Below are 23,439 nucleotides of genomic sequence, written 5' to 3'. Positions count from 1 at the left end.
AAGTATCCGAGAAAATGGAAGAAAATAGAACATGTTCTATTTTTCAATGGACCCTTCACACGGTCCGTTGAAACAACGGCCGTGAAAGAGACCCCATTGAAATACATGCGTCCGTGTGATGGTCGTTGTTTAAACGGCCGTCACACGAACGTAGTCAACGTTCATCTGAGTAAGCCCTAAGTGATTCAAGCAGAGGTGTAACGTGAAGCTCCTGGACCCCAATACAAAATCTGTAACAAGGCCCCCCCACCTACCATGTGCCAGACTTGTGCCTTCTTATATGAAAGAGGAGCATGTGGACCCCTTTAGGCACCAGGGCCAGGGTGTGACTGCTACCTCTTCACCCCTTATAGCTACACCCCTGGATTCAAACATTCAACCCACTTAGTGGTCCCATTAGGACAATCCCTTTTCTATATGTACGTGGAGGGGTCTGCTGTGAATATGAATGAAGTGGGGGGCGGTTGGTGTGTCTACTGGGGAAGTGGATAGCTTGCTCTTACAACTGGGGAAGTTTGTTGACAGCGTTTTTGCTAGTAGAGTAGAGGACAATGCTATCACTACAATTTAGGGCGCAGTCACACACAGCAGATTTTTTTTGCAGAAACTTTTGTGCGACTGAAAATCAGTTCCATACATCTGAATGTGGTTGTTTCTGCAGCAGGGGCATGGATTTCTGCAAGCTTTATTCAGATGTATGGAACTGATTTTCATTTGCAGAAAGTTTGCAACAAAATCTGCCGTGTGACTGCACCCTAAACGGAAACTGTTCTGCAAACCTTATGTGACTTTTTTTTTTTTTATTTGTCCAGGCCTGAGCCAAAGGTAGCGGTACCAATAATTGTAGATTTGGCAATTGCTATACATGGAATTGCCTGTTCTTGGCTATAAACTAGCCCTTCACTATTAGGCCTCGTTTACACGAGCGTGTTATTCATCCGTGCGACGCGTGTGATTTTCACGCGTGCCGTACAGACCTATAATAGTCTATGGGGCCGTGCAGACAGTCCGTGAATTTTGTGCAACGTGAGTCCGTTGCAAAAAACTCACAACCTGTTCTATATTTGTGCGCTGTTCGCGCATCACGCATCCATTGATGTCAATGGGTGCGTGAAAACCACGCATGTCACATGGAAGCACTTCCGTGCGAACAGCGTGATTCGCGCAACAGCAGTGAAAAGGATGAATGAAAACAGAAAAGCACCACGTGCTTTTCTGTTTACAAACATCCAAACGGAGTGTCATAATCATGGCGGCTGCGCAAAAAGCACGCAGCCGCGCATCATATGGGGATGACACACGGAGCTGTTATGTACCTTTTGCGCACACAAAACGCCGCATTTTTTGCGTGCGCAAAACGCACACGCTTGTGTAAACGAGGCCTAAGGGTCAGTTCATACGTTGCATAAATACTGCGGATTTTCCGCAACGGGATTTATTGCGGAAAATCCGCAGCAAATACAGTAGCAGCAAAGTGGATGAGATAAAACAAATCTCATCCACACGCTGTGTAAATACTGAGCACAAAAAAAACGCTCAGAAATTGACCTGCGGTTTGGAATTTTATTCCGCAGCATGTCAATTGTATTTGCGTAAATCCTGCTTATTTGTTGCGGGTTTTCCCCATTGAATTTGTTGCGTTTTATCGGTGGGTTCGCAGCAATTCCGCCGCAAAACATGTGACTTAGGAAAAAAAACTCTTTTACATACCTAGGAGTCTGTGTCTCTTTCTCCAGGCCGGCCTTCTGGGATGACGTTTCATCCCATGTGACCGCTGCAGCCAGTCACAGACTGCAGCGTTCTCCTGGGATTAAACGTCATCCCAGGAGGCAAACCGAGCAATGCCCCAAATTGTGCCGATGGTCACAGTGACTGATATAATAAACCAGAGAGAGAAGAAAAGTCACGACCAAGTATTTGCAAAATTACAAACAATCTTTATTTCAGTCAAAAATACACAGAAAAAACACATTACAACTATACACAGTAAAAAGAATGAACCCTCATAAAGAGATGGAATCCGAACATGAAAGCAGCCTGGTCCCCCAGATGTTAAAATGGTCACAAGATCCCACAAAGAGCATAAATCAATATTTTTAGGCAGGTGCTAAGCATAGTACATTTGCACAGATAGATACCTAATAAAATACATGCAAAGTGCAGTCATAGGCAAACTAATGAGCAGTATACCTACACCTACGTAGTGGAAAATGAGCAGGAGATCAGGACCGGGAGGGGAGACCGCTGCCATACCCGACGCGCGTTTCGCTGGTGCATCCCAGGAGGCCGGCCTGCTAGCATGCTGGCTAGGGCTACATGCACACGTTGCGCATTTAGCTGCGGAAAATATGCAGCAAAACCGCAGGAAAACGCAATAAATTTGCAGGGAAAAAATGTACCAGAAGGTACATTTTGATACGTTTTTTGGTACGGTTTTTACGCTGTGGGTTTTGCTGCGTGTTTCTGTAGAACTACAGGGATAGAATTCGCAAGCGGAATCGCGAGATAAATTGACATGCTGTGGTTTTGAAAATACGCACCGCGGGTCAATTTACTTCCCGGAAAATACCGCAGCATGGACATGAGATTACCTGAAATCTCATTGTCTATGCTGGTACTGTATTACGCTGCGTTTTTGCAAAACCGAACGTAATACGCGTTGTGTGCATTGACCTTAAGTGCTGTCGTTTTCCGCAGTGGACATTCCGGGCACCACTGTTTGGTGTGGTTTTTTGCCTGGAATTCCCTGTGGCGCACAGGGCGGATACGGTGTGTGCTTTTACGCAGCGTATCCGCCCCGTGTGCACTAAGCCTTCCAGTGTTTTCTATAGGACATGGCTACCTTTGTGAGCTGATGCTTGTCATTCCTTTAGTTTATTATATATATTTGGAATCTGGTTACATTTTTCCCAGGGGTTTAAAGTGCTGCATCCGGAACTTCGCAACCTATCAGGGTTAACTGCTTCTGTGTGACTCTTTGACCTCCTGCTGCTTGTAATGGAAGATATGATCCTGCTATTCTTTACTTAAAAACAAACTAAGGTTAAGATTTCCTTCCCAAGGAAGAGGAACTGAGTCAGTAAAAAAATATTTGTGCCTCTGATGACCTTGTGCAAAGAAGATATAAGGCTGCGTTCACATCACATTTAGTAAAAACTTTCAGAATACGCAATGGGAATGCTCCCAGGAATGTAGACTTGGGCCCTCATTCACCCGACGGAGGCCAAATTGGTGTCCTTTTGCCTCCCTCGGGGTGGTATGCATTTTATTTACAGCAGACTGCACTTTACTATACAGTGGGCCACAGCAAAAAAAAAACGATACTGTGCGATATGTTGATTTATTTTTTTTACACTCTGGCTTTACAGTGGCATTAGTCGGAGTTATATGTCAGTGAATACTCCAGACGTATACCTCCGATGTATAGCCCCAGTGGGATGTAAACGGGGCCTAAATTTTGCTTCTGAGCGAATGTAAAGTTCCATAGCATCCACTGCTACCAACTCCCGAAATAGCTTTTCACAATGATACTCCAGGGCATAAAATTGCTGTGGGCACCATTTTGTGGCACCCTGAGGGTTTCTCACTACCATTTTTCCTCACATAATTGATAGGGAAGTGGCTTGGTTGGCCAAGGTGGAAGAGTAGTAGTAATATGGTATTTGGACAGCCCAGAGAGGTCATTCTAGGATCAGGATAAAAGTATCTATAGGTGATATCTCTCATCCAGTCTTCGTTGGACATAGCATGTACATCTGCATGCAAAGTTCCATGCTCCCTCTCCTACAGCCCCGCATGTTCGTCTTAGTTCCAGTATTGTATTGAAGAACTGAGACATCTCTTGTTAGCTCCACAAAATCATGCTAAGCGAATGGTTGTCATTTTTTTCACCCCAAGATGAGAGATCCCAGATGAGAGGGGCAGATAAAAAACTGGAGTATAGGTATCTGGCAGTGGACAATCTTCAAAATATGGAGGAAGGATATTGCACTACAATTCCATATGTATTTGCTCTTCAGGCTTTTGTCTTTAAAATACTAAGAAGAATTATTTGGTGTCAGTTAGGGAGCAGCAAACACACCAAACATATTTTCCCCACTCCTGTAAGAGCCCTTACCTTTCAGAAGTAATAAAGTTATCCAAAGAACCTTCTCTATAATGGTCGTTTTATGGAAAAGCTTCCTTGGATAACTTACTTACCTTAAGATAAGGGCTCTTATTGATAATATAAGTGATCCTTTCACAAATCGAGTGATCGCAGTATATGACCATCTCCCAAGGAGATGCCAAACAATACGAGCAGGTAAAATAAGAGTATATTTAGCATGCACCCAACAGGCTGATAATGGACTATGGCGCTGAGTGCTGGGTTAATCTGCTGAGAACATTTATGCCCTTGCAGACAATATTGCTTAGCACTGTTGTCAGAAAGATTAATGCGCAAAATCTTTTTAACAGTTCCTTGGTGTTGGCAGTGCCTTTTACAAGCACAATGAGCTCATCGCAAGTCTTTGGTCTTCTGATTTTGAGGGAAGGATTATAATATGGATTTATAGGAGTGTGGAGTAGGGCCCTATGCAGCAGAAAAATCCAACCCGACCTGTATCGTTCGTTCTTGGTGGTACAAAGATCAATAAACTTTGTAAAAGAGATTTTCAAAATAATCTAATAAAAATAGGATGTTTTTCTACTGATTTCTATATTCTTGCTATGTATAGCGAAGAATGTACTTGGAACATATGTAGGAACATAGCTTGAAGAACGCTCGCGGACCATGGAATTGGTCATTAAAAATCCTATTTTTTAGTTTAAATTCATTACAAATATTTCCCTTAGTTGGCAGGAGGAGTGATACTTGGTGTTGCTCTATGGCTGCGACATGAGCCTACGACCTCCAATCTACTGATCCAGCAAATTGGGGACAAGCAAGTTCCAGCAACCTTTTACATTGGTGAGTGTGTACTGCTCTGATTTGTAAATATGTCTACTTTTAAAGAGTAACTGTACTCTAACTTTTGTTAGGTCATAGAGACATATCAGTAGTTTTGATCGGTGGGGTCCGGGTGCTGAGAACCCCACATCTGAAACGATTGGCCAGAAGCGCTCAGCTGAGCATCCTGCATCTTCAGCTCTGATTGGCACTGTATGTAAGGCTGAAGATGGCTCATATAGAACGTCTATGTGAACCGTCTTCAGGCTGACGTGAACCGCCAATCACAGCTGAAGATGCAGGGCACTCAGCTGAGCGCCCTTCATTTTAGCGACAGTGGGGGCTCAGAACATGGACACCTACCAATCAAAACTTCTGGTATGTCTCTTTGACATATCAAAAGTTTTTGTAATGTAACGTCACTCTTTAATTTATTTTTTGGTTTAGTTCATCCAATTTATTTTTTGGTTTAGTTCATACATTTGATCTTCTGCTCGAATTTTATTGACCAGTCATTACCATATGAAACTAATTGCTTACATAACGATGAGTATACTCATGATAAGCCCATAATGTCTCATCTTGAAGATTTAAATGAAAAAAAAAATTGCACAAAAATGAGTCCACCCACCCACTACATTTATCTGTTACATAGTTCCCTGAACTATAAGAAAAATAAAATAAAATTAGGGTAAAAAAAAACTTACTCTGCCAGTCCTGTCTGGAGAGATATACTAATATCTCATCAGCACATCACGTAAGTGAACTGATATTGTAGAAGTTATCAGGATCGAGAATCTCTAGGCAAATTTTCACTTTTTAGTTCCACATTCATTTTTTGGGTATACCCAGATAATAGCCATGGGGTGCTCTTTTTTGACACCCTCAAAATGTATGTTTTCTTCAGAAAACGTTATTTACCATATATTACATCTTATTTGGTTGTTTGAATACAGTAAAATTAATGGGTGTGAACATTTATCTGTCAATTCCATTTGGTTCACCATTCATATGGCATGATTCAGAATTCCAAAGAAGACTTCTCCTGGTGACATGTCCCTTTTAGGCTAGGGCTACATGGTGAATTTGGCTATGACACAGGTCACTCGGCCAAAGATCGCTGTGTTGTGCTGCCGGCATCGCAGTGTGCATCTACATTGTGATTCACAGGTTGCCGTTGCTGAGTGTCACATTCTGGCCAAAATAATTCCCATTACTGCGATGCATCAGTACAACACAACAATCGCACATCGCTCTTTGGCTATGCATCCTGTGACATATCCCTAAAGCCTAAGGCTGGGTTCACATGCCCTATTTATGGACGTAATTCGGGCGTTTTAGCCTCGAATTACGTCCGAAAATACGGCTCCAAAACGTCGGCAAACATCTACCCATTCATTTGAATGGGTTTTACGATGTACTGTGCCGATGGTCATTTTTTTTACGCGCCGCTGTCAAAAGACAGCGCGCAAAAAAGACGCCCGCGCCAAAGAAGTACCGGTCACTTCTTGAGAAGTAATTGGAGCCGTTTTCCATTGACACCATGGAAAAACAGCTCCAATTACGTCAGTAATGGACGCAGCGAAAAGCGCCTGCACATGCCATTACGTCTGAAATTCTGGAGCTGTTTTCTCCTGAACAGCTCCGTAATTTCAGCCGTAGCGGAGGCTGCCGTGTGAACATACCCTAAATGTCAGGGATCGAAGAGTAATTATGTGCTTCCATTGCAACTAATCATTTACAATGTATCATACTCCAACCAAAATAGGATCGATTGTCATCTGTTACAAAAGAACTTGGTTGAAATAACAGTCATCTACCACAGAATTTTCTATTTCTACTATAACCTTATTTTATAATATTGTTTCAGGGATCTATATAATTATCGCAGTTGGTGCGGTCATGATGTTTGTGGGTTTCTTAGGATGCTATGGAGCCATTCAGGAATCCCAGTGTCTTCTAGGAACGGTAAGAAATGGACTATACAATATATAGTACACCATATTCTTGTTGGATGCTCCTGTAATGGTATGATCAGGCAGCAGTGTAGGGTAGAAGATCACACACAGTGATTGAGATGTGGCTTTTATTCACGTAAAGCGATTGTCTGCTTTAGACAATTCATTTTTGTTAGCAGGGTCCCCGGATGATAAGCACAGGGTGACCCTCTATTAAGTTTCCCAGCGATCAGTAGTAATCAGTGGAGGAACAGCCTTCAATTCCCCTGCATCGCCACCTCAGGGCAAGTGGAGTATTGCAGTGTTCCCATTAAAATCATTGGGCTATCCGTGTAATGCATAGATGTGCCAAGTCCTCCAGTGCGTGTTAAGTTCTAGGTGCTCTCCACTAATAGGGTCCTAAACAGGGAATCCCCCCTTTAAACAGGGACATCCCATTTAATAAATCACCACATATATGAGTTACTAAAGGGCATGTATTATCAGCAGACCTTTGATTAAAAATGTCCTAATAATCAGAACCCATAATCATGGACACAGAAAAGGCTATGGTTATGTGGAGTCACCAGGGTTGACCAGCGGTTTTCTTACCTCAGCTCCTTTTCCTTCTCACCTTCCATCTACGTAATAATCCTGTGAGCTAATCCTAATATCTCTAAGAGGCTATCTTGCTGACAAGTGGACCTGTCACTTAGAATTAACAAGTTCTAATTATTAATAATGTTAGATAATCCAAATCGATATATAGAAATGTATTTCATTTAATTATGTTTCATTCTCTTTGGGTATACCATAAGAGACCCTTATACTCTTTTATTATCCTCCAGTTCCTCACCTCTGTTCACCTTTCTGTCTCTGCAGTTCTTTGCCTGTTTAGTAATCCTGTTCGCATGTGAAGTAGCTGCTGGCATCTGGGGTTTTGTGAACAGAGAACAGGTAAGAGAGCACATTAAGTTTTATTTGTATTCTGTATAAAGACTTAGCAATATAAATTGAGAATCAAGTCCTCATGTGGAGACTTCAAGAACCGTAATGCCACATGGACATAATAGAAAGTATTTTATTCTGTTATTTGGGCATCCAGCCATTACAATGGCTAGAAACATACCCCCTGATGCCTCTCTCCCACTGTCCTACTTGTGTAAGTGTCAGGCTTTACTGTATTTCATGCATTATTTTCATGAATCCGGAAGAACTGGATGAACAGTGCAATAGGTCCTATCCATATAGAGAAGTATTAAATAATGGTCTTGGGATATAGTCAGTGGGTGGTAAGAGAGAGAGATTGATTGTCAAAATCACCCTTCTGTATGAAACATAAGATTCTTCATTTTAAACCTAGACTTATGAGTAAGCATTGCTGTCATACACAGAAAAGAGGGGGGGGCAATAGCCTAGGTCAAAATGGGCACCTATTATGGTGTCAGGTTTTTAACCCTGGACAGCAGGGCCTAGTATTTCCCCCACCAAACCCTTTGCATCATCCTTAGGCCAATTCCACCCTTGTTTGCTAACAAAGCAGTTCCTCTGAGGAGGAGTTCTGCAAAAGGTTCTTGCCACCAGTAGCAAAGGGGAAAGGACCAATCAGGGCGGGGCCCCCTCTCTCCAAAGGCACCTTACAAAATGGCATTTTCTGTCTTCTCAGGTCTCAAAGGAGATAAAACAGTTTTATGATGAAGCTTATGAGCAAGCGAGGAGTGTGAAGAAGGAAGAAAGTGAGAAGGCCAAATCTGTCATCAAAGTTTTCCATGAGTCGGTAAGAAATTCCTAGAAGGAAAGAAAAAATTTTTCAGTCCCCAAAAATATTCCTTGCTAAAGTAGCAGAAGTTTAATAGTGATAGCGGGACATGCTGATCTGAGAGCGGGCAGTCCAGTTGCCTAGACAACTGTATGATGAAGCCTCTGATGCACCTAGCCAACTGTATGATGAAGCCTCTCATGCACCTAGACAACTGTATGATGAAGCCTCTCATGCACCTAGCCAACTGTATGATGAAGCTTCTCATGAACCTAGCCAACTGTATGATGAAGCCTATCATGCACCTGGGCAACTGTATGATGAAGCCTCTCATGCACCTAGCCAACTGTATGATGAAGCCTCTCATGAACCTAGCCAACTGTATGATGAAGCCTCTCATGCACTTAGGCAACTGTATGATGAAGCCTCTCATGCACCTAGACAACTGTATGATGAAGCCTCTCATGCACCTAGGCAACTGTATGATGAAACCTCACATGCACCTAGCCAACTGTATGATGAAGCCTCTCATGCACCTAGCCAACTGTATGATAAAGTCTCTCATGCACCTAGCCAACTGTATGATGAAGCCTCTCATGAACCTAGCCAACTGTATGATGAAGCCTCTCATGCACTTAGGCAACTGTATGATGAAGCCTCTCATGCACCTAGGCAACTGTATGATGAAGCCAAGCCTCTCATGCACCTAGGCAACTGTATGATGAAGCCTCTCATGCACCTAGGCAACTGTATGATGAAGCCTCTCATGCACCTAGGAAACTGTATGATGAAGCCTCTCATGCACCTAGCCAACTGTATGATGAAGCCTCTCATGCACCTAGGCAACTGTATGATGAAGCCTCTCATGCACCTAGGCAACTGTATGATGAAGCCTCTCATGCACCTAGGCAACAGTATGATGAAGCCTCTCATGCACCTAGCCAACTGTATGATGAAGCCTGCACCTAGGCAACTGTATGATGAAGCCTCTCATGCACCTAGGCAACTGTATGATGAAGCCTCTCATGCACCTAGGCAACTGTATGATGAAGCCTCTCATGCACCTAGGCAACTGTATGATGAAGCCTCTCATGCACCTAGGCAACAGTATGATGAAGCCTCTCATGCACCTAGGCAACTGTATGATGAAGCCTCTCATGCACCTAGGCAACTGTATGATGAAGCCTCTCATGCACCTAGGAAACTGTATGATGAAGCCTCTCATGCACCTAGCCAACTGGACGCACTGTCATTTTTAAACTTCCTGCGAAGGTACGCATCATCATAGGAGGTACCCTTAAAGGTGTAATATATTTAGTGTTCATCTTTGTTTTATATAAAGATCCAATTTGTGGCTCGGGCCAGCTGCTGCTGCACTGACATCCATCATCCAAAACAAAAATGATTTTTTTTCCTCATTACTGCTTACTAATGCTTTTTAAAACTGTAAAGACCAAGTCATTTTCAAAGTTTACTGTTAGTTGGAGTGCCAAAAATATCAAATAAAGATTTGTTTTGGCTTTTCAAGTGCACCACGAGCACTCACGTGCCAGCCTATCACTATTGCTTAGACATGTTTTATGGAGAGACTGCTCTAAAAGAGTCTGCGTGTGTAATGGGAGTCCCCTTGGCACTTATGACTAGCCAAGGGATCTCAATGAGTGGGAGTAGCAAATCTTAATTAGCAAAGAGAGGACTCAGGTGCCAGCATTTCACTATAGCTTAGACTTGTGTGAAGGAGAAAGTGCTCTGACAGAGTCCTACGGTGTAATGCGACTCCCTTTAGCACTTATGACTAGCATACACAGGTCATATCATCAGTAAGGTCTAATAGGTTAGTTGTGAATCAACCCATAAGGAAGGGACTCCAGTGACAAGTGATTGTCTCCCAAGTCAACTCCAAATGAGGTTGTCCTCTGCTGAACCTTTAGGGCCGATTATTCAGAGCCTTGGTCTATCAGAGGATCCCCTGGTACTCTAGTAGGCCAGTCCAACCCTAATGGGACCCCATTGATCATCTATAATCTGTGGGTGAAACAGGCAGCAGGTGTTTCGGTTTCCCTGCAGCCCCTGCACACTGGGTACTCCAAAGCAAAAGACCCTCTTTGTAGTCGACTACTTTATTGTTTCCGCCAAAACAATTCAAACTTTACAGACCGGAAACAAACTGAAACCAACTGCAACGGAAGCATTACCATTGAAATCAGTGGTATTGCAAACAGAAGCTATGGTTTCCGTCGGAAGCCCGACGCTGATGTTAATAGGCCCTAAGCCTCAGATGCTTTCCAGAGTACCTGCTACAGAGATGTTCTCTAGAGGGCCACCAACTATGAACTCCGAAGTGCCTGCCACAGATGCTCCTCAGAGTGCTTGCCTTAGTTTCCACATTGCCTGCCATAAGTGCCCTCCATATAGTCTGTCACTGAGATGAGATAGATAGATAGATAGATAGATAGATAGATAGATAGATAGATAGATAGATAGATAGATAGATAGATAGATAGATAGATAGATAGATAGATAGACAGATGTGAGATAGATAGATGTGAGATAGATAGATAACCTGGATAATACAGACTCCATGGAAGACAGGAGGAAGCAGGACTAAAAGTTCTTCATGAAAAATAAGAAATATAAAGATTTGAAAGAAAAAACAAGAATTTTGCTTAGAGGACAGACTGCAGCAGAGAACATCAAGTCTGACCGAGTCCAGAGATCTGAGCATCCAAAAGGTAAGAACTTCCTGCAACACCAACACAATCCTACTAGAGAGAAAACACCAGAGATATAAGGATTTATCTAAAAAATGGAAAATCACAATTTAGAACAAGAAATGCAGAATAAAGTAAATGTCCATAAGACGGAGTTTGGGATAGAAGATTTAGACAAGAGGGGGTCAGGCACCTTGGAGATCACATACTCCGAAGGGCAGAGGAGCATTCAAGCGAGGAAAGCCATAAAACTTGACACAATCAGACGAAATCCAGAGACACTTTTTGCTGACTTTACCTCTAAAGAAGAAGTCAAGAGGAAAACAAATGTATTATTCTTGTATTATTCTACACTGAGCACCGCTCCGCCTGGCACACAGCACTGTGCCAGCACTATAAGGACATATCAAAGTGTGGTATCAATAAGGGCCGACAGATCAGAATAAAAGGCACAGGAAATGATGGGAGTATTACACTTACCATAAGTCTATATAATAACGGCACCGTTCTCATACAAGGCAATGAGGACAACCTAGAGGAATTCCAAGAAATCTTTCATCATATTAAAGACCAGGCCCAAACTTACAAAGAACAACAAACTCCAGCAACCCAGACCAGAGATGGACATACAGAGACAATCTCCAGCGACACCCCCGCTGTCCCATGTCCCAATGTCCCACACCCCTCACCCGACACTCTCAGAGACTGTTTATCTCAATTAGAAAGAGACTTTGTACAATTCAAAGAAGAACTTCAAAGAAATTTCGGTGGCAAAAACACAAATGACCAAGTAATTAAAGAGATAAACAAACTGAAATGTGAACATGCATCAGCTCTGCAGGAAATACAACGTACACTCCGAGAGCTGCAACAAGAAAATGCAAAGCTCAGATTAGAGATAGAAAATCTAAAACCACAAACACAAAGTCTAGCAACAAGGGAGAGCGCTGACATAAGGACAGCCAATGACCAGCATGCTAGTACATCAAATCACCCAAACCCAATAAATATTCCTGAAATTAATGAAAACAAACTAGGAGAAAACAGAGCGATACAAGTGGGTACAAAGCCGACCGCCAACCAAACCTCCAGCACAGAACCACAGCAGCACCACATACCACCACCAAGCAGGACCCAGGACACAAGCATCAGACAAGCCGCCCCCAAGTCACAATGTCCTGATACTGTCCTAATAATAGACTCAAATGGCAAATACCTTAATACACGGCGACTCTTCCCAGAAAAAAGGGTCAGTAAAATTCACTGTGCAACTATCCAACAAGTCACATCAGTCATCAATAACCCACATTTTACCAATCCAAACCATCTCATTATACACACGGGTACAAACAACATCCAAGACCAGCAACAGCAGATTGCAGAACAACTGACCCAACTAGCAAAGATGGCACAACAAAAGTTCCCCGGCAGTAAAATAATTATATCATCCGTGCTCCCAAGAAAAGATGTACCCAACGAGATCACGCAGGCCATCAACACAGAGCTGGCAGCGAACAACAGCTCAATGTCAAACATCAGCCTGGCACAACACTCCTCCATAGAGAGTCACCACCTGTATGACGACAAACACCTCAACAAACGAGGGGATAGCCTTCTGGCCAAAGAACTGAAAGACATTGTGCTGAACAGACCCCCCAGAGCTGAACCCCACACCAGCCAAAGCCAAAACATCATGGAATCATCACAAATAATGAAAAGACCTCAAACTCCACACACCTCACTACACCCAGGAGAAAAAAACCTTTACCCAAGGTCAGACCAACAGAGGCAAAAGCCATCGAGGAAACCCCCTGCCTCACACAGAGACACGCAGGGGAGAGACATGGAGGAAACCCCCTGCCTCACACAGAGACACACAGAGCAGAGACATGGAGGAAACCCCCTGCCTCACACAGAGACACGCAGAGCAGAGACATGGAGGAAACCCCCTGCCTTACACAGAGACACGCAGAGCAGAGACATGGAGGAGATAAAGACCCTGCTCAGCACTCTATGTAGAAAACTAATGTGACTGTACAACACGAGAACATCTACAACACATCCAGCAGTCACATCTCCAGCCCGTCCTACACAGCGCCGCTCATTACAAGGTATATGGATACACAACGACGTCCTTTATAATCAGCAGCTGGAATATTCAAGGCCTCAACGCCTCAGCCTTTGGATGCAAAACTAACGATCCAGACTTCAACCAAAGACTGAAAAATATTGATATACAAATCCTCCTGGAAACATGGACTAGGACAGAGAATGAATCCCTGGTGCCCACTGGATACAGGGAAATCTCTGTCCCCGCCCTGAAAAATAAACACATCAAGCAGGGCCGGTGTTCAGGAGGAATATTAGTCTGGTACAAAGAGGAGCTCCATGAGCAGATCAAAGCCGTGAAGCGAGGAGAAGCCATATCTGGATAAGAATAGGCAGATCCATCCTCACCTCCCAGTCTGACATGTACCTCTGCGCAACGTACATCGCACCGCCAGAGTCCCCGTACTCCAACCCAGACAGCTTTGAGATTATACAAAGGGAAGCCGCCCATTTCCAGACTCTGGGCAGCGTTCTCATCTACGGAAACCTCAATGCAAGAACGGGGAGAGATAAAGACTACCTGACCAATGATGGAAACATCTTCATCTTTGGAGCAGAGGCCGACTGTCATAACTCCCTACAGAAAGAGAGAAACAGCTATGACCGCACCGTCAACAAAAGCGGGAAAAAACTACTGAATCTATGTCGAAGCTTAGGGCTACACATACTGAATGGCCGCACCAAGGGAGACTCTTTAGGAAGGTATACACTAAACTCCCATGTAGGCAGCAGTGTAGTAGACTATGCCATCACGGACATGGACCCCGCAAACATTGGCGCACTCATAGTCACTCCACAAACGCACCTGTCAGATCACAACCAATTACTTCTATACATCAAATCCACAAACAAACCATCTGCACAAAACCACATCAAACTGGCCTCTTCAACCTGCCCCCATCTTTTAAATGGCCCAAAACGTCAACTATAAAATATAAAGAGACAATCAACAGACCAGAAGTGCATGAGATGCTTCACAACCTCTACAACAAGGTGTATGAGACAAGCCCAGGAGGGGGGTAAATCAGGCCATAAATGACCTCAATAATATATTCTATACCATGGCAGAGAGGTCCGACCTGAAAAGATGTGACTACAAGAGGCCACAAGAAATACATCCTAATGGTTGGTTTGACCGTGAGTGCAAAGAAGTACGGAAAACCCTAAGAAATGCCTCAAATAAGAAGCACCGAGACCCAAACAACACCGGTCTGAAGGAGGCCTACAGCAACATACAGAGGCAATACAAGACCATTCTCCGAAAGAAAAAACAAAGGCACATCTCCACCAAACTTACCCAACTCCAAGATGCCCTCCATGACAACTCGTTCTGGGAATTATGGAAATACATGGGCAAAAATTGCAAGAAAAACAACCTATCCAAAATGGCAACATCTGGCTCCAATATTTCAAGGACCTCTACAAAGATATCCCGAAAGAAGAACAAAGCCAAGAACAAAAACAAATAATATCAAAATTGAAGGCGATGGAGGAAACACTGAAAGATTCTCAAAACCCCCTGGACGCACCAATAACACTTCAAGAAGTAACAGAGAGAACCTCAGACATAAGGTGTAAAAAATCCAGCGGCCTAGACGGAATTTCACCAGAAATGATAAAACACAGCCCGCCAGAAATACAGGCCGCAATAGTAAAACTATTTAATATGGTGCTGAGTGCCGGCTACTTCCCTCAAATCTGGAACCAAGGCCTTATAACACCAATCCACAAGAGTGGGGACAGGTACGACCCGGCCAACTACCGAGGGATATGTGTCAGCAGCAACCTGGGGAAACTGTTCAACAGCATCCTGAATAAGAGAATCCTCAGCTTCCTCACCCAGCACAATGTCCTCCACCAAAGCCAAGCTGGGTTCATGTCAAACCACCGCACCACTGACCACATCTACACCCTGCGCAGCCTCATCAAGAGCCACGTCCACAATACAAAGCATGGGAAGATTTACGCCTGTTTTGTGGACTTTAAGAAGGCCTTCGACTCAGTGTGGCACCCGGGCCTATTCCTGAAACTGCTGGAGAGCGGAATAGGAGGTAAAACCTATGACGTCATCAGAAGCTCCTACACAGAGAACAGATGCAGCGTGAAGGTGAACGGGAGAAGAACGGCTGATTTCCAGCAGAGCCGAGGAGTCAGACAAGGCTGCAGCCTCAGTCCAACGCTCTTCAACATCTACATCAATGAACTGGCCACAGCTCTGGAATCCTCCTCAGCACCAGGTCTCGCCCTCCATGACACCCAGGTGACATTTCTGTTGTATGCAGATGACCTTCTGTTGCTATCACCAACCGAGAAAGGTCTCCAAGACAACCTGCAAATCCTAGAAAAATTCAGCTCTACGTGGGCACTACAAATCAATGCAAAGAAAACCAACATCATGGTGTTCCAGAAGAGAAACTCAAAATCCCCCAGGCACCCGACCTTCACGCTAAATAACGCCACACTCACAGCGACCGACAGGTACACCTACCTGGGCATAGAAATCAACCAATCAGGAAGCTTTAAACAAGCCATAGAGATACTGAAAGACAAGGCGTGCAAAACCTTCTATGCCATCAAAAGAAAACTCTATCACCTCAAACCACCAGTAACGGTCTGGCTGAAAATCTTTGACTCCATCATCTTCCCAATCCTCCTGTATGCCAGTGAAGTCTGGGGTCCGGACACATACCCAAACTGGTCAAGGTGGGATTCCAGCCCAACAGAAATTTTCCACCTAGAATTCTGCAAACACCTTCTCCAAGTCCATCGGAGCACCACAAATAGTGCCTGTCGGGCAGAACTGGGCAGATTCCCACTACACCTCACAATCCAGAAGAGGGCGCTATCATTCTGGGCCCATCTACACAGCAGCAGGCAAAGTTTCTATCACCATAAAGCCTTGCTACACCAAGGGGTCCCAGGTAAACCAGGCCCCCCAGAACATCTCACCCTGACCCGGCCTGAAGAAAATGTCACTCAGCGCGGCCTCACAAAAGCCGAAATCAAGAAGACAATAAACGAGAGCCAAGAGGAGTATATCAGTGACTGGAGGAACGACATAAAGACATCCCAGAAACTGACAATAAACCGGAGTCTACAGCGAGAATATAAACTGGCGCCATATCTGGAGAAACTGCCAAACCCCAGAGACAGATAGATCCTGAGCCGCTACAGACTGAGCGCCCACAACCTGCTCATCAAATCCGGGCGCCACAGACAGACCCACAAGGCAAGGGAGAGCCGACTGTGCCAACAGTGTGACCAGGAGGCCGTGGAGGATGAGGCCCACTTCCTGCTACACTGCACCAAATACTCAGCAGTGAGGGGCACTCACTTCAGGAGACTCTCTGATCTCTTACCGGACTTCAGCTCCATGGAAGAGGAAGAGAAACTGTACATTCTGCTGGGTGAAGAGGAAACCACAGTGGGCACAGCGGCACAATATGTCACTGCATGCCATAGACTGAGAGAAACATGATATGCCATGGACTTGTATAACCCCGACCCTAGATGTGTCCCTATCCCCCAATCCCTCAGTCCCTATCCCTCATTCCCTCATTCCCTTACTTCTTACTAGATAGATAGATTATAGATAGATAGATAGATAGATAGATAGATAGATAGATAGATAGATAGATAGATAGATAGATAGATAGATAGATAGATAGATAGATAGATAGATAGATAGATAGATAGATAGTATATTACAACGTTAAATACATATGCACATTTTACTGGTACATTACATCACATATTAAACTAGCTTTATGTCCCTGTGGTATTTTTTAGGTTTGGGTATTTCTGTGTTCATTTTTGTTTACTCGCTATGAAATGTTTCTTCTCTTATAGCTGCAATGCTGTAAAATTGACATGAGAAACCTGGGCGACAACCTTTGTCCATCTGGAATGTTGAATGTGGTGAGTAGACATAGTTGATGATGACAATGCCGATAGTCATGCACTTATTTATAGTTACATAGTTACATAGTTACATAGTTAGTACGGCTGAAAAAAGACACATGTCCATCAAGTTCAACCAAGGGAAGGGAAAAGGGAAGGAAAAATTTCTACACATAGGAGCTAATATTTTTTTGTTCTAGGAAATTATCTAACCCTTTTTTAAAGCCATCTACTGTCCCTGCTGTGACCAGCTCCTGCGGTAGACTATTCCATAGATTCACCGTTCTTACTGTAAAGAAGCCTTGTCGCCTCTGCAGCTTGAACCTTTTTTTCTCCAGACGGAGGGAGTGCCCCCTTGTTTTTTGAGCGGGTTTTACAAGGAACAGGATATCACCATATTTTTTGTATGTGCCATTAATATATTTATATAAGTTAATCATGTCCCCCCTTAGTCGTCTTTTTTCAAGGCTAAATAGGTTTAATTCTTTCAATCTTTCCTCATAACTTAAATTCTCCATGCCCCTTATTAGCTTCGTTGCTCTTCTTTGTATTTTTTCCAACTCCAGGGCATCCTTTCTATGAACTGGAGCCCAGAACTGAACTGCATATTCTAGATGAGGCCTCACTAATGCTTTGTAAAGTGGCATTATTACATCCCTGTCCCGCGAGTCCATGCCTCTTTTAATACACGACAATATCCTGCTGGCCTTTGAAGCAGCTGATTGACACTGCATGCTGTTATTGAGTTTATGATTTACAAGTACACCCAGATCCTTCTCAACAAGTGAATCCGCCAGTGTAGCGCCCCCTAGGACATATGATGCATGCAGGTTGTTGGTACCCAGATGCATAACTTTACATTTATCTACATTAAACTTCATTTGCCAAGTGGACGCCCAAACACTTAGTTTGTTTAAATCTGCCTGTAATTCATGAACATCTTCCATAGTCTGAACTATATTACATAGCTTGGTGTCATCTGCAAAAATAGAAATAGTGCTATTAATCCCATCCTCTATATCATTAATAAATAAGTTGAATAATAGTGGTCCCAGCACTGAACCCTGGGGTACACCACTTATAACCGGGGACCATTCAGAGTAGGAGTCATTGACCACAACTCTCTGGATACGGTCCTTGAGCCAATTCTCAATCCAATTACAAACTATATTTTCTAAACCTATAGTCCTTAATTTACCCATTAGGCGTCTATGGGGGACAGTGTCAAATGCCTTTGCAAAGTCCAAAAACACTAAATCCACAGCGGCCCCTCTGTCTAGACTTCTGCTCACCTCTTCATAAAAACAGATTAGGTTAGTTTGACAACTTCTGTCCTTAGTAAAACCGTGCTGGCTGTCACTTATAATGCTATTTATTGTCACATAATCCTGTATATAGTCCCTCAATAGCCCCTCAAACATTTTCCCCACGATGGATGTTAAGCTTACTGGTCTATAATTACCCGGGGAAGACCTAGAGCCCTTTTTGAAAATAGGCACCACATTTGCCCTGCGCCAGTCCCTTGGCACTATGCCAGTCACTAGAGATTCTCTGAATATTATGAAAAGGGGGACAGAAATAACTGAACTAAGCTCTTTAAGAATTCTAGGGTGTAACCCATCTGGTCCTGGGGCCTTGTGCACATTTATTTTATTTAATTTAGCTTGGACCATCTCTACATTCATCCAATTCAGTATATCAACTGATATATTAACAGCACTGGCACCGGCTACATCAGCTGCTCCTTCTTCTGTTGTATATACAGAGCTAAAGAACCCATTTAGTAACTCTGCCTTCTCTTGATCCCCTGTGATCAACTCCCCATTACCATTATCTAGGGGTCCTACATGTTCAGACCTTGGCTTTTTTGCATTTATATGCTTGAAGAATTTTTTAGGATTTGTTTTACTATCCTTGGCCACCTGCCTTTCATTTTGTATTTTTGCTAATTTTATTACATTTTTACAGATTTTATTAAGCTCTTTATATTTTACAAAGGCTACAGCTGTACCCTCAGATTTGTATTTTTTAAATGCCCTTTTTTTGTCATGTATTGCCCCTTTCACAGAAGGTGTAAGCCATGTGGGGTTTAATTTGAGTCGTTTATACTTATTACCTGTAGGAATAAATTTTGCACTATAATAACTCAAAGTAGATTTGAAAATCTCCCATTTATCATTTGTTCCATTATTTGACATTAGTTCTTCCCAGTCTATATCCTGAATTGCCGCCCTCATCCTGGGGAAATTGGCTTTCTTAAAATTAAATGTTTTTGTCCTCCCAGCCTGCGTTTGTTTTTTACAGTATAGGTAAAATGTAACTATATTGTGATCACTGTTACCGAGGTTTTCACGAACATTGACAGATAACATTTTAACATTCCTTCGCTTCTATAGGATTGCCATAAAAAAATTGATGAGCTGTTCCAATCTAAGCTACACTTGGTCGGTATTGCGGCTGCTGTAGTGGCTGTTATTATGGTGAGACATTAAACTTCCTTCTTGTCAATACACTGTATTCTTCAGATTAGTCGGCTGTTCCAACTCTCACAATGCCATGAGTTATATCAGTATAAGCTGGTTCGCCACTTAAATGTATCTTTGCTTACATCAGATTAATATGGCAGTGACAACTAGAGAAAGACATCATGTTTACTCTTTGACCCATATTGCGGGCTGCATAATTTTATTTCGGGTTGGGTGAAAAACTTCTGTAAACTATCCTATTCGGGATATGTGTGATACGGATCCCAGATATGGTCATGTACAGGAGGCAAAAAAGACAGAGAAATTCTAGGTTTATCTTCAGCCAAAACTTCCTTGCCCCATACATACTTTGCCAGTTCTCCCTTGGCTACACCCCTGTTATATATTGACAGGATAAGGCCTGAGTCCCATAATAATGTTGTTAGAGCATATGAATATTAACAAATGCCTTAGTGGAGCTAATAAAAATGTTGTCAAAAAAATTTATTCTTTCATGCTGAATAAAATAAATAAATCCTCACTGAAGCTCCATGTTCTAGACCGAAGTGCATTCCCTGAATAACAGTCCAAAGGGAATCGGAAAAAGGCATAATATTACAAAATATTGCAGAAAGAATATATTTATACAAGGCCAATTTCACGTGAGCGTATTTGGAAAAAAAATGCACATACCACGGATCAGATTTCATCAGTATTTCCAGTGGTGGACATGCCATATGTGTCACTTGTGCAGTTGCACAGGGACCCAGTAGATAAAGGTGCCCACTGCCACCATAGAGGCACCTAGGAGATTTCTACTGTCTATTAAATTGCAGCTCAGGGCAGTACTGGCTGTCTTTGAAGAGACCCAGCGGGTGTATGGAGACCTATTTAATGGCAATGCTCCATGGGAAAAGTGGGTTTTGTACTGATGAAAGACAAGAACCCCTATACAGTTGTCTGCAGGTGGGTCTCTTTCTTTAGGAGGAGTCTGGTCTGGCTAATATGAGCTAATTTGCATATTTTTTTCCCATGGAGAATTGGCTCTAAATATATCTCCATATACTCTCTGAGTCTCTTTAATGAGAGTTAGTACCTTTACCTGAAGTGCATTTAAAACGTCTTATTCAGCCAACCAGTAAGCTGCTCTGTAATGATAAAGGACAAAAGACCCAATACCGTCCCGGCTGCAGATCATTTTCCCTTTCCTCTGAAGTGCTCCCTGGTTTGGGTGATATGAGATAATTTGGATATTAGATTGCATCAAAGGGACTCCGTTAATAAGTTTCATGTCTCTCTATTACTGGTGGATTGAACATGGGGGCCATATACTGTCCCGCTATCTATAGCCTCATAGATTAATAAGAACTCCAATTGCAGATAGAAAAAAGCGCTTGTGTGAAAGCAGCCTAAGGCCTTATTCACACGAGCGTATTTCACGTCCGTGTTACACGAGTTAAAACAACGGACATCACACGGACCTATGCAATTCAATGGGGCCATTTAGACATTCAGTGTTTTTCACGCAACGTGTGTCCGCTGCGTGGGTTTTTTGTGCATCACGCACCCATTGAAGTCAATGGGTGCGTGAATATCACGGACAGCACGCGGACGCACATCCGTGTGCCATGCGTTTTTCACGCAACAGTTGCTAAAGAAAGGATGAGGGGAAAAAAACACCTCCTTCAGTTTATTTTGCTGACGTAAAAAATGCGTGACATACGGATGACATATGCGCGTAAAAACACAGACACGCACTGTACTCGGATGTCACACGGAACTGCAACGCAAGAAAAATGCTGCGTTTTTTACGCACCCAAAATGGACACGTTAATGTGAATAAGGCCTAAGGCTTTCTTTAAATAATAAGATAATCCTAATATACCTCACTGACAGGGGTTTAGGAAGCTGAGAAACGAGGAGTTGGCAGGATCCTCAGACTAAAGAGTGGGTGGTCACAAGGATTTTTTTTTCCCTGAATACAAACCACCAGGTCTGCTGTCTGGGGATCCTGCCAAAGAACTCCTCATATCTCAGGTCCTGGACGCTGTGAGTAGGGAATATTGGAGATAACTGCAGTCAAACCTGAATTTTTTAGTGGTTTCAGGATTTAAAGTTTATCCATCCTTGCGAAAACTAAATAAGAGACTGACGTTTCAAAAACAACATTTGCAATTTTTTTGTATTAAAGAGAACCTTTTATCTGTCCTCATGTCTGTTTTAGTAAATACTTGCATTCTCCATAAAATGTAAATTCACAAGCATATTGTCTTCCTCCTGCCGTTCCTCCTGTACTCCTCCTGGAAATGTATAAATAAATTGACAACTGGGTGTAAGCATTCCCCTTGCTAAAGGGGCGTGTCCCTACACCCTCTGAAACTGTCCAATCAGTGCTGATAGTGTCAGACCGTATAGTTGATTGGTAGCACCCAGTAGCCAATTTATTCATACATTTCCAGGCGGAATAACAGGAACGGCACACTACATGGTTCAAACAAAAGGTGTTCCAGAATTATTATTTCATAGGGAAGTATTTACTGTAACAGACATGTCAGGAGTGCTGACAGGTCCGCTTAAAATTGTGTCCATTTTTATATTGCTCAGTACAATTAAATCTTTTCCTAGCAGTTATTCCATTTGATGCATTTTTATTTACTTTGTCTTTTCTTTTAGATCATCGAGATGATTTTCAGTATGGTTCTGTGCTGTGGCATTCGGATCTATTCTGTGTACTGAGAGCCGCGGTGCTTCCCACGTGTAAATAACACCCACCTCCCCTATTCTCCTTCTTCCCTCCCTGAGTTTGTCCTTTATTAACACTTGTTCACCGCTCTTGTGGAGCTTGTGCAGATGTTTAATCCTGATGAGAAGCTGACGTTTGCTTCTTAACCGGTCATGAGGATCTCTTTCCTCTATACTGCCCTTCCCTGGAGGTTACAGCAACAAGGCACTCGGGAGCTGGGGTCCTGCAGAATGTACTCCCTTCGAATTTAGGGCCCCGCGCTCCTAGCCTTAGTGTGAAGTAATGTCACCCTGTCACTGCCATAAAATCAGGCCTTCTGGAGTTGACATTCGTACTGAATAAATGATGATTACGCATCAGTCCAACTCTTGGGGGCATGCCAGTGCCTTATTGCATAATCTCTCTGCCCGCTCCTGTGTAGAATATATTGTGTTAGTACTGTCGGGGGAAGGACCAATCCTAACAATACCCCTTTCCTGCACGATCCCTCCACACCAATCTGTCATCTGATGGAAAAGTGATTATATATAATTATATATAAACATGTATAAAGATTCTCATTAAAAACTTTTTTGGGGGCTTTTCCTCCCAACACCACTTGACTTTTCTTCTTTTTTATACATTAGGAATTAAATGTACATAAAATACGTTAGCGTCCGTATATCACAGTAGTTTAAGATCATGGCAGGCTTATAATGTGGTCTTTGGTGAGTTTATTTTTGCCATCATGAAATTTGTAAGTAAGAATTAATATGACGACTGCTTTTCTGTGTAGGCCTTGGGCAACCTCAAGAGCTTGTGTCTGGGACAGTATTTACTGTTCTCCACCACCATACATAGGGATGTCACCTATAGGTCACCTTGTTAGGCCAGACTCTTGATCTC

At 43.0% G+C, this 23,439-nt stretch overlaps 1 protein-coding gene across 1 annotated transcript in view; it reads left to right on the top strand.

Annotated features, from left to right (window-relative positions):
• Positions 1–23,151, top strand: part of CD81 (CD81 molecule) — a 44,589-nt gene extending 21,438 nt beyond the window's left edge. The window contains exons 2-8 of the mRNA XM_075837616.1: positions 4,837–4,951; positions 6,801–6,898; positions 7,750–7,824; positions 8,534–8,644; positions 17,296–17,364; positions 19,743–19,826; positions 22,485–23,151. Of these exons, the coding sequence (XP_075693731.1) occupies positions 4,837–4,951; positions 6,801–6,898; positions 7,750–7,824; positions 8,534–8,644; positions 17,296–17,364; positions 19,743–19,826; positions 22,485–22,547 (615 nt within the window). The 3' untranslated portion in view covers positions 22,548–23,151. The remainder of the gene's footprint in view (positions 1–4,836; positions 4,952–6,800; positions 6,899–7,749; positions 7,825–8,533; positions 8,645–17,295; positions 17,365–19,742; positions 19,827–22,484) is intronic.
• Positions 23,152–23,439: the final 288 nt, after the last annotated feature.

The sequence above is a fragment of the Rhinoderma darwinii genome, chromosome 9, assembly GCF_050947455.1.
Source record: "Rhinoderma darwinii isolate aRhiDar2 chromosome 9, aRhiDar2.hap1, whole genome shotgun sequence".
NCBI classification, from domain to species: domain Eukaryota; kingdom Metazoa; phylum Chordata; class Amphibia; order Anura; family Rhinodermatidae; genus Rhinoderma; species Rhinoderma darwinii.
The sequence above is the reverse complement of the archived record's forward strand: the minus strand, read 5'-3'. Positions and strand labels throughout refer to the sequence as shown.